At 41.3% G+C, this 16,828-nt stretch overlaps 1 protein-coding gene across 8 annotated transcripts in view; it reads right to left on the reverse strand.

Moving 5' to 3' along the window:
- LOC146754996 (receptor-type tyrosine-protein phosphatase T-like) overlaps positions 1-16,828 on the reverse strand; it is a 396,275-nt gene that overhangs the window by 172,428 nt on the left and 207,019 nt on the right. For 5 of the 8 annotated variants that reach the window (XM_085526583.1, XM_085526584.1, XM_085526586.1 and 2 more), the window contains one exon: positions 11,156-11,965. In XM_085526583.1, the coding sequence (XP_085382709.1) occupies positions 11,610-11,965 (356 nt within the window). In that variant the 3' untranslated portion in view covers positions 11,156-11,609. Of the gene's footprint in view, positions 1-9,085; positions 11,031-11,155; positions 11,966-16,828 lie in introns of those variants that run through there. The other 3 variants (XM_085526589.1, XM_085526588.1, XM_085526587.1) reach the window with 2 other exon arrangements.

Below are 16,828 nucleotides of genomic sequence, written 5' to 3' on the forward strand. Positions count from 1 at the left end.
GTATGAGGGATGAAAAACCCCCATTCCGTGATGCTTCATCCTCCTAGGACAATACCTGGAATTCACGCACTACCCACCTGACACAGCAGTCAAAGCAAGGAGGCACTCGAGAGCTGAAAGCTGGCACAGTGCTTAAAGAAAGCAGAGATCTGAGACTGTGCTTGGAGGGAGGAGAAGGTGAGCTCTTATTCCCGTGAGGATGAAGCATCAGCTCAACTCTGAAATTTAAAAATACTTCTTTTTCAGCGGAAGGAAAAGAGATAATAAAATTTAAAGAAAATAATGGAAACAGAAGCAAGAGATGTTAATGTGAAAGCTGAGCAGCACTCAGCCCAGCACTGCTGTATCTGCAGTAAACTCAACAGCATTCCAGACATCACTGCTCTTCTCCACTAAATTCAGCACTGCATATTAATACCATAATAGCTCTGTATATATATAAAATATAAATATACATTGTTATAATGCAATGCAAAGGCTGCCAAGAAGCTGTGCTGTTCTGAAGCTTCATGTCAAACCTCCCCTTATAAATGTCTCTCTAGTATGGTACATCTTGACACCCATATGTTGTCTCAGCAGTGTAGGAAACGTAAAGCTTTGCAGATCACACTGACTGGCACAGTTCCTGAGCTCCCACGCTTCCTTTCAAGCAGACAACATACTACACAGAATAAGGCTCCCTAGATAGTCTAGGATAATATTTTAGTGTAAGTAGAGCTAAAATTATTGCAAGCTACATGATTTGGCAATTAGCATTGCAAGAAGCCCAGGAAGCTCAAAGGAATTGTTTGAGTTAATTGCGACCAGGTAAAGAGCAGTGCAGCAAAGATGCTCCTGGTGCTCTACAGAGACAGCAGGAGCAAATACCAGACCCTCTGCCATCAGCCCTGCAGTGCAAACAAATAGCACAGTCCTGGGGCAGCACATCCCACCACCTGCTGACTCTTTTGGGGCTGGACTCGAGGACAAACAGGCAGCAGAACCAACAAAGCAGTTTTTAGCAGCCTGCCCCCCAACTTGCCTTCTAGACAGAAAAGCTGTTGGTTTTACCACTGTGGAAATGTATTCAGTCTTGAAGTGGAGCAATGCAGAAGAGAGGATGCATGTAGATGGCAGCCTGGAGGCACAGCTCAATGCCTGTGGTTTTTGCATGGAGAACAAAACATCCATTTATGACTGTTAAATACACATGAAAGCATAAGCAAAAAGAAGGTTTAAAAACAAAAACCAGACCAGTTTTCCTGAGGTTGTTGGATGCAGGGAGTGGCGAATCAGATAGATGGTTTCTGACTCCAAAATTTTCAAGCTCTTTGGACCAATGGTACTAGAACTGTCATAAAAATCACAAAAGCAAAGCAGAAAGGGTTTTTAAGGATAGACCTGTCAACACAATCTGGGAATCGCTCAGCTTTGCTGCCCAGAATCCGATCACGTTGTTGTTCCTTCCATGCTCTGAATACACAAGAAGGCAACCTGCAGCTGTGTGAAGGGTGCCCAGAGCATCTCACACTGTCCTTGTGCTCTCAGGAGGGAACAGATGGACGGCTGCAGGCTACAATTTGCTATTTTTCAGCCTGACTCCTTTGAGAAAGACCAATTGAAAGGAAATGCTGAAGGTGATACACCACCAGTGCCCCAGTCCTTAACCCAGGGGACAACCCAAGGTAGGATTTTTTTTCATAAACCCTTTAAAGTATTTAGGTTTCAAAGCTGTCAACACATTCAAGTACATTATCTGAGGCAATGGCATTTCATGAATCCCATGCAGCTGCCATGCAAAGTATGGCCATTTTTGTCCTGCAATGGCGAATACTGGAGATTTCTTCATGATGTTTATGAAGTCTGTCACTCAGGCAGCAGTTTAATCATGCCTTCTTGGATATATCTTTTTCCCCCTTAACCCCAGGGAGGATAACCTGGTTTTATTTACCTGAAATGGAAAATATATGGTCAAACAGATGTTGGTATAAGGGGGTAACTGTTAAGGTTTGCTGACAACTGGAAAGGTCTGAGCAATCAAACTGTCAATGGTTAAACAGATAAAAGTGACCGTGCCAAGTGGGACAGCTAACTGAGGACAGGCACTCCAGCAGAGAGAAAACCATCACCGAGTGCAGGCAAGCTGTTTGCAGGGACCGGAGGGCATCGATTCCAGGCATGTAAGAGAAAACTCAACTCTGATTTCAGAAATCAGAGATAGAAGAAAATATTATTTGAAAGGAAAGGTTGAATTAGATGAAAGCTTCACAGGCAGGAATTTGTTTAGAATTGAGGCAGAGACAGAGACAGGAGAAAACAAAAATGCATACGGATGTCTAACTCTCCATATTCTTATAGCAGCAATTGCTTGAGATTTCTTTTATAAAACCCTGTCACAAGCACTTCCAATGATGGGCCATTCCCAACGAAATAGCTGGAAGCCCTGAATTCCCCCAGCTGGTGGTTCAGAGGAATCCCCCACCTCCAATACAGACTGCCCAGGGCAGAGCTTCGGCCACAGCACCAGGTTTGGAGTGTCCAGGTCACAGACCTGTTCCTGGATGGCAGTGACAAAGAGTGCCTGCCCCACAGCTGTTGGGCCCTGCTTCCCAGAGCACGGCTGCTGCTTTGGCTTGAAATACAAATGCATAGTTCTACATCTCAGATGCAACACCAGAAACCTCTGGTGTCTCCCGCAAGCTGAGCTGTAGCATCATGCTGCTCTAACGTTAATCTTCCTATTACTCCTGTGAGGAAACAAAATACATAATATATCTATAACGTGAATAGCATAATGCCTCATAATCCGTTCTATCTCACTGTTTATATGATTCCATATGTACTTCTGTGGATACTACCGCTTCCAGATCTGAAACTGAGGAATCAATGCAGCAATTATGGACAAAGAAATGCAGAATTATACACAGGGTTATTTTTCATGCTGTGAATGAAGGCAAGTGCATTGCAAAAACAAAACTCATTATCCATTCTTTAAAATAATTATTTTCATGAAGCCAAAGTATTCTTTAGGATATTTAAATGCAGATTCAATCCAACACCTACCAACTTCACCCAGCATTTTTCTTATGCAAAAACTTCCAACATGTGCACAATTGCACATACGCCAATATTTATGGTGGCCACACAAACTGCAAGTCAAACACCACCGAGATATTTTGCTAGACAAACTAAGTTTCACTGCACATATGCAGACTGACTTTACATTTGTTCATTCCACTGTCATCCGTGTCATCTACAGTTAAGACTCAGGTATGTTCTGTGTTTTTATAACTCCTATTACTTTAACTTTCTCTTGCCACATGCATAGGAAAACAAGATCCAAGGATCTCAGGGTTACTGGAGGATCACATGGCTTAAGGATGAACGCGAGGAGAACATTCTTCATTTTTAATTACTGTCTCTGAGTGAAATGATTGAGAAAATTTCAGGTGAACGTAAATATTTTGTAGCAAACGGCTCCAATCAGAAGGAAAAACAACATCAAAAAAAACCACAACAACCCTTTTCCTGCACAAAGAAACTCAGCACTGAAGTGATTCAGCTCAGAACACACACATCCCCAGAAAACAGCCTGTGATTTGAAACCAATTTTTAGAGTGTTTTTCAGTACAGTGAGAATATCCCCCCACTGCTTTCATTTTAGGTTCTTCCATTGCACTTTTGGAAACGTACCCTTTGCTTAACACATCTAAGCAATCATTGAATGGTAGAATTGCTCAGGTTGAAAAGACCTTAAAGATTATCAAGTCCAACCATAACCTAACCGTACTATCCCAAATCTTAACAACCCTCCACTAAATCATGTCCCCGAGTACCACATCCAAATGGTTTTTAAACACATCAAGGGATGGTGACTCAACCACCTCCGTGGGGAGCCTATTGCAGTGTTTAACAGCTCTTTCTGTAAAGAAGTTTTTCCTGATATCCAACCTAAACAATGCAGTGCCTTCCCCTCTTTCAACAAGTGCTTGCTTTTAAAACCTCCTTGTTCTACTCCCAAGGGACCCCCAGTGTCCCAAAGAAAAGGCAGCAACAACAGGGTGATGCTGCTGATGCCCCCAGCCCCCAGGTGCAGCCCTGCAATACAAGGAACTGCCTGCAGCCTGAGATTGCACCCCTGCTGTGCTGCAGCAGTGCAGGAGCTTTGGGAGATTCAGCTCCTGATAGGCTGTAACATGCTGTACTGCTTGCTCACCTGTTTGCACAGAATGCAATTCCAGCTCTTTTACACTGAGGTTATTTGCTTCTGTGGGAAAAGAAGTAAATATTTGCTCTGCTGTGCCAGCTGGATCAAGGGAAAGCTATATATTGCACAAACCTTTGAGAGGAGGTAGGAAGAAGGCAGGTATTTGCAGTACACATGCACAGCACAAACTGAAACCAGCAGTGACTGAAAACCACTTTGGAACAAGCAGGAGCACAGGCAGCGCACAGAGGGCTGAGTTTAACTCTGTGGGTTTTAGGCCAGGTCAAAATTCAGCTTTCATGTCTGTGTTTCATGTTCTCTTCATTGAAATTAGGGTGATTTAGAAGGAAGACAATAACCTGTGGAGGACTGAGTATCCACGCTCACAATGATCACAGCACATACAGTATTTGGTACCTGAGATTGCCTTTGGTGCAGCGTTCATTGCCTTGTAGCTGATGTCCTGTTTCTTTGCCTCACTCCCTTCTCTGTTAAAAATAACTCAGTACTAACAACTTACCTATTACAAGCATTGCTAAACCAAACGTACCTTAAAAATTCCACGTTGGACAAATAGATCACTCTAAGACTTCATCTCCAAAGTGATGGACTTCCTCGATAAATAGCCTTCCTTGATAAATAATCTTTCAAGCTCACCAAATATGTTTCTTCACCCTTCCTTTACTCACAAATCAGCTTCTGGAGATCTGGATATATTCAAGGACTCCTTCCCTCCTGCATTATTCTTCATTTTCTAGTAAATGCTGGAAAAATTTTCCAAGTGCCACAGGGAGAAATCTGTTATGTTAAGGTTTCAGAGTTTGTTATTTTGGCACTTGTGGTTCTCCACGTAAATCCCTTTCCAATGGTTTCTGCACCAAGATTTTAGTTTAATACTTGAAGGATTATTGGCAGCTAAGGGGAGGATTTGTGGATGTTGAATGAAGTACATTGTAATAACAACTGTCAGGCTGATTATGATGCTCAGGCCTGTACGCCTCTCCAGCAACATCTGAATACTTTGATATGGTCACAGCTATGGCCTACATGAAAATGTCTAGAGTCAAAAAACAGTCTACTACTAAACATGCTTTAGAAGTACAGCTTTTATTAAATCACAATAAAAAGCTTTTATAAGCTAAAAGCTTATAGATTAAGTTTAAAGGAGGTGAAAGCATTTCCTTTCACTTACTTTGAGCTCAGTGGAATAACAAAGAATTAAGATGGCAGCAAAGCTTCCGTCTCCTATCAATCCCATGGCAAACAAACTGCACCACAATCCAAAGACTGTGGAGCTCGGGGTCTTTGCTTCTCCACCTGCAAAATGCAAACTGAGATACAGAGGGATTCTGGCACCCTCTGAGGAGGGAGGACAAGTCTAGCTCATTCCTGGCTTTGTCATATTCAGATGCCATAAAGTAATGGATCATAGAAGCATCCACGAACAAAAGAGGGGCTAAAAACCCATGCAAACAGACAAACCCACAACGAACTTTCAAGCTCAACCAGGGTGAGATCCAAATGAAAATGAAAAGTATTTATGAAGGTGAACTCACACACCAGCACATAAAAGGCTCTGTACTCTCATACTCCACCTGCTAGCTCTCCTCAGTAGGGATCAGTTGTATTTCTATGTTCAGTTTGGGTTTTCTACTTCTTTTTTCCCCGCTTCTCTCATAAGCTGTGCACCATCCCAGCTGATAGGGGTAAGCTGGAGAGCACTGGGCAGGAAGCCACACTCACCTTAATATTTCAACATCCAGTGGGGAAAAAGTAAAAGGGTAAAATATTCACGGCAATGTAAAACAATTGACAATGTATGGAACAAAACACTTTCTAAATGTTTCACAAATATTTCAGGGTTAAAAGAGTAAAGCGAGGCTAAAGATGCAGTGTTCTATTCAGTTCAGCCCCTACCTTGCTTTTGTGTTACATGCTGGAGCTTCTAAAAAAGCCAATTAAAGTGCCTTTTATTCTATGAAATGTTTAAAATTGGGCACTTTTGGTATACAAACCCTAAGCATCTGTTATTATTTGGGTGCTTTTTCATGCAGACTCGCGTACATCAAAATGAAAAGGCATTTATTTTTCAGCTGCCTTTAGAAAAGCAGAAAGAGAAGCGTAAGCAGGAAGCAGCGTTAGTCCCAGGACAAAGGTAGGTTCATGACTACACAAACACAGAGCTTCATGAATGCTTTGCAAGTGTGGGGTCTGTCATTTCACGATGTGAACTGTATAGAGAGGAAAAACAGCCTCCTCTCTTGGGTCACTCCCCAGTGGAAGCTCAGTGCTTCCCACAGGCACGGCAGGAACACACACAGTGTTCTCCGTTCCAGTTTCCTCCCACTAACTGGGCTTTTCACTCTCGTATAAAGCAACATCTGGAAATGATCATCTCATCGCACCCTCAAAAAGGCAGAGAAGCAGTAATAATATGGTAATAAGGGATGAAATTTTACGAGAGATGGCACTTAACTGAAGACTAAAAGACACCATGCAATTTCCATAAATTGCTTTTAGCAGGGGACTGAGTGACAATCAGGAAAAAAAACCACAACCCCACTCCCGGCCCTTTTTTTTTTGTGCAAATCATGGGCCCGACTTTCAACTGGTGTAAAATGGTGATGTTGGTACAGCAGTTCTGGTTGCACACAAACCCCTGAATACCATTTTGTGCAATGGCACTTTTAGGATCGTGTGGTGAAGAGACCCTCAAATCGAGGATGCTAAAATGAAGCTGCGAAAGCAAAGCGGAAAGAAGCCATCAGCGCGCCAAATATCCGCTTGTTTTGTTGCTCTCCCTTCTTTAAGTGAGCTTAAAAAGGAGAATCAAGCCATTATCTCCCCCCTCTGCATTTCCGCCTCTTCAGATCTGTCAGTTCAGGGTGAAACCCAGATGGGACTTGAGAGACAAGGAATATCAAGAGTGTCCCAACACAGCTGGCATGGAAACAGGTGCCAGGTAGGTTCTGTTCCTTTGGGAAAGAGATGCTGTCCCATCCCCAGCAAGATCTCCTCCTCTTACCATGAAAGCCTCATGCCTTTCTGAAAGGCTGGCCAGCCAGCCCACTCAGAATATGGTGCTATATTCATTCTGTAGTGCTATATTCAAACACCACTGTAGAAAGTCATTAGATTTAACACCAACGGCACCAAGCAGAAACAGGGGGATGTGGAAATGAATAAATAGACTTCAGACTAATAAATAAAAATAACCACTTCAGGATAACAAACTGCCTTTGCAGATAAAATGAAATAAATCCCTAGAATTTAAATCCATCATGAGCAAAATCCCACTGGAAAAAAACCTCCAGACCAAAACCCTATCATGACTGCTTCTACATTCATGAAAGTATTTATGCAGACTAAGATAAGGGTAGTCAATCCACACGCCTTGGGACAAAAGCTGATCTCCTGCAGGATCAGGATAAAGAAATTTCCTCACCACATGTGTCCTGATTCAGGGCAAAAGGAGACACGCTTTGCTAGGCTCGGGAGCTGCTAGAAGCAAGCCTTAGATCTGTGCCATGCTGATGAACTCCCACAGTAAATCCCAGCTTCTCCTCTGCACACTATCATTTCCCAATGCACTGAATGTACTGCCTGAACTTTGGCTGGGCTTCTCAAGCCTATCCACATAACCTGTCATACTCCAATCTGGCTCTTCAAGAGTCCTGTACTGTGAAGCATCCTGCTTCTCATTTCACCATTTAATTACACCCCTTCCTGCTCCCAGATTCTTTCTGTTCCTTGTAAGTCATCACCTTGTTACAGCTCAGACAACACAGTTGGTTGATGGCATTTTCCTCAGTTCCTTTCTAGTGTCCATAACTCCTAGTTACATACAATCAATCCTCTGTTCTCTGAAAGGTGTCACTTTGCTTTGACCACACTTCCACAGCTGGTGCATCTCTAACCTGGTATTGGCAGCTCCTCCAAGAGACACCTTTTGCCTGGGACACCCCTGGCACCAGCAGCACAAAGACAAAACAGAAACAACTTCTTCCTATGGAACTCAGCTCTTCAAACTGACACCATGTCTGCACTGTCCAGGAGGTCTGAATGTACCTATTATGGGCTACAAGAAATTAAAACCTGACAGATGAGGAAATTGCTCCACTCCAGCACGTCGACAGCCACAAAATGCATGTCATCAGGAAACACTACGCCCTTTCTTGCTGTTATTTAAAGGATAGATGCTGTTCTTCTGCTCCCCAAAAATTAGGAAGTGAGGAGGGAAAAAGGAGAAACCAAGAAACGTGCGTTATCTATTGAATCAATTAGACAGAGAAAGTCATCACCTCTCGTAAAAGGACATAAGCCATTAAGATGAAGTCCCTATTTTTCAATAACACCATCAGACTGTTTCCAAGCACCAACTGGGGATCAAGAAAAAGGAATATCATATTTCCTAAGTCTATTCTTATCTCTCCAGCTGCCATGCCAAAGGCTATTGAGGTGGAATGAAAGCAGAGTTTCAATCATCAACAAAACGCTGCAGCTCACGGACAGAGTCGCTCAAACAGGTACAAGTCCCACAGGCTTTGTGGGATCCACATATCAAAACGCAGATGTAAGATTGTGCCATCCTCAGCAGCTCACCTGCAGGGCTCTGTGGCTCTTGGGAACAGAAGCTATCAAGAGAAGAACAACTCATTTCATTGTGCTATACAAGCCTTTTTTTGGGGGAATATAGCAAAAACCAAACACGAACGGAACATGTGCCACTGAGCCTTGTGCCTTGTCTAGTGCAGTAAGAATAGAAAGTCCCTTACAACATTTACCAATAAAAACAGACAAGAAACATAAGTAAGTAACCCCAAATGTTATTTTCCAACACCAACAGGTAACGTTTCCCATTTAAGGGGAGTTATCACCTTAAAGGTAAATACAAAATGTTTTTGAAACTGTAAAAACTCAGTGTTTACCATGAACAGATGCTTTGGTTGCTCAGTTCACTCAGAAGATGGTGCTGAGCTGAACAGATCATTACTGGGAGCTGTGTTCAGACATATTATTTTGACCCTATTATCCCTTCCCTATTATTTTTGGGGGGAAAACAACCTAACATTTGATATCATCCTTTCCTCTAACTGCTCCTCAACCCTGTGTCTGGTTTTAACCTCCAACAGTCTTTCTCTTGTTCTCTTGTCTCTTCCCTGTGACTGCCAATGCACTGCCAGACCATTTAACCTTCTCATACCCCAAGTCAGGACCTATCACAGCCTATGGAAACAAACTACAAACAAAAATAATCATTTATTTGCAAGGGCAGGGTTTGCCCTTTCCCTGCATCTGGCTTTTTCCTGGAAGAAAGCAAGGTAGGACTTACTTCTCAGTATCATTTCTAAATATCAAATATAAATGAAGTCCTGCAATACCATCCTGTGTGAAAGCAAAAGCTCCACCAGTGGGATAAAAAAAGAAATTATAAAAAATTATATACATTATATATATTATATATAAGTTATAAAAAATAAGATATTATCTAGTTTAATAAAAACTTTGTATTATTTCTGTTTATTTAAAGCAAGACTCGTTACAAACAACATAAAACAGGACCATTTCACCACTTACTGATGACATACAAATGTGTGGGAGTTTGGTACTTCCCTCCCTGCTAAGAAAACACAATGACAAAAGAAAATAATGGGCTGAAAAAAAAGTGGAACTGCTCATCACTGAACTATTTAGAAAACAACAATTCTCTTTCAATTGATGTCATTCATTGGGTGCTGTAAGGAAAACCAAGGAGGTAGCGCTGCTTTCTTCATTCAGTACATTTCTGAAAGCCTTTACTATGAAAATTTTGTATAATTATACCAGAAATAGGTTATTTTGTAGTCCTGCCACCACATATGAAAATCAGGAAATACCACATGTTTTCTTGTCTATCATTTCAGTTAGCCCTTTCTAGAAGGCATACATCTTCAGACAGTAGGGAGGTCTCTTCCTTCGAGTCCATAAAGATCGCTACAAGTTCCCCCACCCAGTGCCCTAAACAAAACATAAATGCCACCATCATCAGCCTTAACAAGCTCTAAATTGCAACATATATTAACAGAATGACCTTCTCCAGTAAGATTTTCATTAGCAAACTAGGACGGAAAACAGCAAGTAGCACCACTTAGCCAATTTTAATAGATTATCTACATCATCCTTTATGACATCAGTTGATAATCAGAGCAAGAAATTGAGCAATTTGGGTTCCTGTACAAGCCGTCATAATGCACAAAGTTAACCACTTTTTTTTTTAATCCTGTATTACCTAGAAAGTATTACCAGACAGGCTTGCAAGTTTGGCTGTCGCAGAAAGTTGGCCTGCAAAGCTGCAAGAAACCCAACCTCAGCATGTCATAATTCCACATGGAGATGCACTGTGCCAGGTTATTTCTGCTGAAGGTTAGAAAATTTGACACCGACGTGACCACAACACTAGTGAATGAGGACAGCTGGAAGCACAGCACATGCCATTTCCCAAAGAGGCCAGCAGAACATCCATACCACTGAAGTAAAGCCTCCAAACATCTGTCTTCTGCCAATGTATAAGTGCTGAATATAGCAAACACCCAACTGCCAAATCCTTATGCTAAAGTTTTCTTTCTATTTTTTTTACCAATCAAAACTTCTCAAAGAGACTCCAGATGTTCACTGCTGTATAAGCCACACAAAAAGCAAAGGCAGTAGGGATGTGCCCCCAGCTCTGCCCTGCACTCTCAACCTGCCAGGCTTCTTTGGCAAAGGAAGAGGATGATGCTAGGGATACTTATGCTGTGAGAGACAGTGAGGAGCACTATTCTTGATTTCCATTAGTGATCCATTTATGAAAATGGGATGAATATACCTGAAACATGAAGAATGTGATCCTTTAATTTTAACTGATAAGTCCAAAATGCTTTAGAAAGATTTTTCATAACCTTGGATCAAAACTGATCTGTTCCAATATGAAAAGCAAAAAGGAAGACACTGTGCAGTGTTCAAATAGGTTTCTTTGTCAGAAGGTAGAGGAACAATCAGCACAATCAAATAGAATACAGAAATATATTCTAACAATTCAATGCTTACCGCTTATCCCTGTTGCACAGAATAGCCAACACTGAACTGCTTCTACTTAAGAAGAACACATATTTTGCTATAAACTTGCAGGGTGAAAATGTGATAATAGTCAAGTCCTAAGATCTATTTGCCTACTGGAGAATCAGTTGAAAAGCTCTCGTTTGCTTGTCCGTTTTAACAGAAAGCAGACATACCCTGTGGAAGAAAGTCTTGCAAGCAAACACACTGCATAAATAAAAACAACACTCTCAAACACTTGTCCATGGATAAAAAGTCAAAATATACCTACAGCATATCAAAATCCATAAAGTTCATTCAGATCTCCAAAGAAGCACATCTACAAGAAGGACAGGTAAAGTCCTGTCTGTTAATGCATCAGTAAGCAAACCAAAACATCCATGCAGTACTGGAAAGCAGCAGAAACACTACCTGCACATTTTGTCCTTGTTGTGAGTGGTGGTCCAGGTGGTCCCGTGCCTCCTTCTCCAGGGCGAGTCAGCAGCACTCTGATCTCATACTCCACATCTGGATCCAGATGCCACAGTTTGTAATTGGGAGAGTCCACAATGTGGGTTTCTGCCCAGTTCCCAGTGGTCGTCCGATACTCCACCTCTTTCAGTATGATGGGCCCGTCTCCGATGATGGAGTTGGCGTTGGGTTTGATCCACAGGTAGGTGGCTCCGACAGCCAGCAGCTCAGGAGGAGCAATAGGAGTTGGGGGTTCTGTAGACAAAAAGAAATCATGAGAGGCCTGAGGCCTTCCACTATGTACCTGTAAAGCAAGTCTGCCCCCAGTCCATTGTTAGTTATTGAATTTTTCCTGTTATTTACCAAATCTTTCATTTGGAATATTCTTTTTATGAAAGTATTTATTGCTTTACAGAAATAAAACAATAAAAAGGCACTATATTTGTTTTGAAGTTATTGCCCCTTGCACTGCTGTATTAATGCAACTGGTAGCATTACCAATGCAGAAACACCACTTCAAAAAATACAGTGCTTACAAAGCAACTTCTGCTGAAAATATAAAGCACAACAGTCATACATTTAAAAGAACAGAAGGTTTGTACTTATTTCCTCCTTTACGCATACACATACTGGCAGTCAATAGCACATAGGAGGAGGAAAAGAAGTCTTAAATAACACAGATTGAGCACACCTGTGTAGTGCTTAAAATGACACAACTAGCAAAGAGCAGAAAACTCAAATCACTTGTTCATTCTGAAGTTTTATAGAGGCAAACATACATGAAAAATAGGACAGATTTGCAGTGAAAGCACTGGCTATTTGTCTGAGAAGGTACTGCAGTTACAAACGCTGGGGATCTTTCAGTGGTCCTGCACTCCAGGCACCACTAAAACTGACTGAGAGCTTTGATAGCTCAGAGCTAAAAAAAACAAAGGCACCAAGGATTGACTGTGAACTTGCTTAATTTCATGAGCAGAAGTACCCAAATAAAGTCTGTGTGAGACTTGGAAGAGTGCCCAGATGTCTGAGAAGCATCACGAGGAACTCAGCCACTGAATATAACCTCTGTGATAGAAAAGCAAAGACAAGCACTGATATCTCAGCAGCACCCTGTGACAAAAGCCACTGATGGTCTCCTGAGCCCTGCCTGCCTGATCATCCCCCTCTGTTGGAAATAACACCTGGGTATTGGAAGCCACATGAATAGCATATGCTTTGTGGTTTTGAAAACCCGAGCTGAACTGTGCAAGATTATGAGCAATTTCATTAATTTCATTTAGCTTTTGCTCTGCCACACTCTAATGCAGTTTGCCTTCAGCCCAGAGGACACAAAACCTATTCTCTTGTGAAAACAAGGCAACGAAAAGGACATTTCTCTCTGAGAAAAAAAGAAACCTATGAATGTTACATCACGACATTAATTTTAGAGCCCTATGGGAATTACTCTGCAACTCCCACAGCTGATTCCTCACTGAGCACAGAAAACAGCAAGAGGGCAGAACCACAGGAATGGGGAAGAAAGGAGATGGAGCAACACGGGATGGAGGACCAGAGCACTTTCCCCTCTGGAGAAGTTTTGCAGGTTAACATCTGCTGAGTGAAGAGAAACAAATATACAGAAACCAGCGTAAATACAAAAGTACCAACTAAAACGTTACCTAATTCACCTCCTCTGGCTATCTAATCACAATCAGCTATGCAGTAAAGTTATTTCTCTAAAAATAAAATAATTAGTTTTCAAGAAATGCATGTTGATACATTATCATTAAAAATCACATCATTATAAATCTTAAATTGTTTATTGCTTTTTTCTTGGTGCAAGAGCATTAAAAGATGGACTCACTGATTTTTATTCCCAGTGCAAAAAATGACATCTTGCAAAGTCACATTACAGCTGAGCACAAGACAAATGAAATATTAAGCATCATTCTCCTGGGCTGGTGATGCTTCAACAACAGCATGATCCAGGTTACTCTGGGATTTGATTGCCAGTTAGAACAGATTTATGGGCCTGAGTTTAATTAATAGAACAGTTTGTCCTGCTAACCAGACATTAAAGTCTTGTCTAGCAAGTTTAGAAACTAATATTGCCAAAGCAATTTAAATTAAGACGGCATCCAGCATTACTTCCCTGCCTACTTCAGGACAGATCTAAACCACCTCCCCTCCACCTCTGCCAAAACAGGGTTTCCATTTTCATCTACCCCTTCATTTTTTGTCTCTCTAATAACATTAGAGGAAGAGATGTTGCAGAATAATGGAATATTAGGAGTTGAAACTGTTGTTCTCATTTTCCAAACAGAAGGAGCAAAGATGAGCAGATGTAATTGCAATTTTTCAAGACTCAGTAACACCTCACTGCACATAATGGGCTCTTTCCTACTGGCACCAACTGGACAGGAAGCTACTTTTCAATATCACTCTTTGCCAAACTATTGCAAGTGATCTTAACTAGTTATTCACTATTTAGCACAACTAGAACATAAACCAGGACCTTTTTTTTGGCCATTATAACTAAACCCACTTGTCAGTTACAGATGACCAGCCTCATGCTAACAGCTTCCTTTTGTAATTAAAACCTTTCTGCAACCTCGATTAACAGGGAAACAGATTGGGTCTGTACACATGTAATTGCAATCAGCAGTATTTTAAGCATCATTTGATCCATCCAGCCCATATTTTATATAGCAAGCTTTGTCCACCATGTTGCTCCCTTTCAGCCTTTATCCCTCTTCCTGCAGACACTGCAGGGAAGAGCACACCTGGAACTAGGCTGCTGCAACTGGGACGGCATCTAGCCTGAATGCCAGTCCCAGGATGGACACAAAAATGAGGGTTCAAGAAAAGAAAAGACATAGTACAAGCCCAAAATAGTTACTGAACATGCATAGATTTTACCCTGCACACAAAGTAGTTCCAATTATGCAGTCAGTGATGGAATTCAGGGTGTACTCTTCTGCCCTCCATAAGAAGAGAAATACTTCACATACAGCACCCATTTTACTCTTGGACAACCGCTTCTGGGTATCTCTACCCTTCTACTGGAATACTTCTCTACCTGACAATTCTAAGCAATTGCTTTAATTGAGCTCAAAAGGCTCCAAAATGAGGGAGAGAAAAGAGGATGAACCGAGTGCTCCGTGACAAAGCACTGGATGCAGCATGGGTGAAAAAGCTCGAAATGAGAACAGAGTTTATGTTCTATACTTAGTTTTCCAGTTATCTGTATAGTTCAGTGGTAAAACACTGTAAAGTGGACCAAAAGATGGAGAAAGTCAATAGAAGACTGCTAAGCTCTGTCCGTTGAGATCAATCGCGAAGGAAAACGGTATTATAGAAGACAAATTATTTGCTGGAGACACCTTCAACACGCTACTCTTTTTCTCTCCCATAAAGATGATGTAAGAAAATGTTATGTTGGAAAAAATCAACAAGTCTGTTAGAAACGTGGCAGGAAGCAGCTGGTCCATCAGTCCTTGGTAGAGGTCTAAACAGTTCTGGAGCTTTTAATGGAGCTCCCAATGAAAACATGAAATGTTACAGATTTTGATTGCTGCAGTGAAAGAAACTACAGTTATCTTCATAGGAGGTGCTGGGTAATCCTTTAAGTAGTAGATCAGTAGATGACCAATGTGTAAGCAACTGTAAAATGTACTAGATTGACTATCATTCAAGTAAAAGGCATGTAGTTGTTCTCCCAGCAGTGTGACAAATACTCCCCAATCAGCAATGACTTTCATCTCGGAAATGCACCCAGAGGTACATTAAGATTATTTCACAGAGTGCTTTTTCTGAACTCTTTTTTGCCAACTTCAGCCCAACTTACCTCTCACATCTAAAACCCCTGTGTGAAAAAGCAAGATGAGATTGCTGAAAACTAAGCAGCCTGTTCAAAAGCCAAATAGAACTGAGGGAAAAACTCCCTTTTGGCAGAAGCATAGGAGGAAGCAGACATGGCAAAAAATGTTTGAAAATACAGTTGCAAGAAACACACTCAGCCTAACTGGAACAGAGCTAAAGCCATTAATTTTATTATCCATTACTAAATACTAACAGAAACTGTTGATTATATTCCATATGGAGATAATCATAGAAGAGGTAATACCCACTAGGACAACCAATGAGCTATTTAAATGTTGCAGTGAATGTCACTTGCATTAATTCTGTCTGAAAGTTTGTATCATCTTTAAGAAAAAAGAGAGGCGATTCCTGAACAAGCCCTTGCTTATTGCCTATTCTAAACCACTGCAATCCCAGATGGAAAGCAATAATCCCCTCACTAAGAAAAAGACCTGAGCACGAAGCTGGAAAGGAGCACAGCTGAGATCTTGCTATATCAATCCTTGTGAAAGAAGGCTGAAGTTCCATCACCATGACATCCCTGATCTGTCCAGAGGAAAAGGGCAAACTCTACCAAGAGACCTTTAGAAAACCTCCATTGTTCTCCCAGGCACCAGAAAGGAACTGCCAAAGAAGCTGTCTCAAATTGAGACGTGAAAACAGGAGAATGTTGAGGGGTTTTTTTGTTTGTTGCTTTGCTCTAAATCAGAGCTTCTGATTTCTATAATAAAGTAAAAAACGTTCTATGCCAAATTGGCACGCTGCTGATGTTATTTTTTGGGGTTGCTGTTGCAATTAGATGGCTGTTTTTTGCTTTTTGGTGTTTTGAGACTTCATGCAAGTATCTCATGACAGAAGGGAATTATGTGAACAGCTTACATCAATTACAAAAGATTCAAGAAAATTAATTGGCAAAACTGAAGCCATGGAATGTTGCTGCTTTTTAAACAGGGATAGAAGAGACTGATCTGAGAGTAAAACAAAAGGGAAAGTAGCTGATGGCTTTACAGAGAGTTAGTTAATACTGGATACTTTTTCTTGCCCTGCTTCCATAGACAGCCATACACATGGGAACACAACATCAGCTCAACCTGATCAGCCCAAAGGTCTGTCACACTCAAAAACCAGTTCCAAGTCTACTTCTAGCAAAGCATAAGAACAGAAGAGTTACATGTTGATTTTCTACAGCACATAGTACTACGTAAGGACTTCCCAAGCTCCCTAAAAGAGTCTCCCAGTATCTGTATCATCCCAAGTAGTTTCACAGGACAAACCTCC

The sequence above is a fragment of the Coturnix japonica genome, chromosome 37 (genome assembly GCF_054131305.1).
Source record: "Coturnix japonica strain WE chromosome 37, WE-NBRP24, whole genome shotgun sequence".
Classification (NCBI taxonomy): domain Eukaryota; kingdom Metazoa; phylum Chordata; class Aves; order Galliformes; family Phasianidae; genus Coturnix; species Coturnix japonica.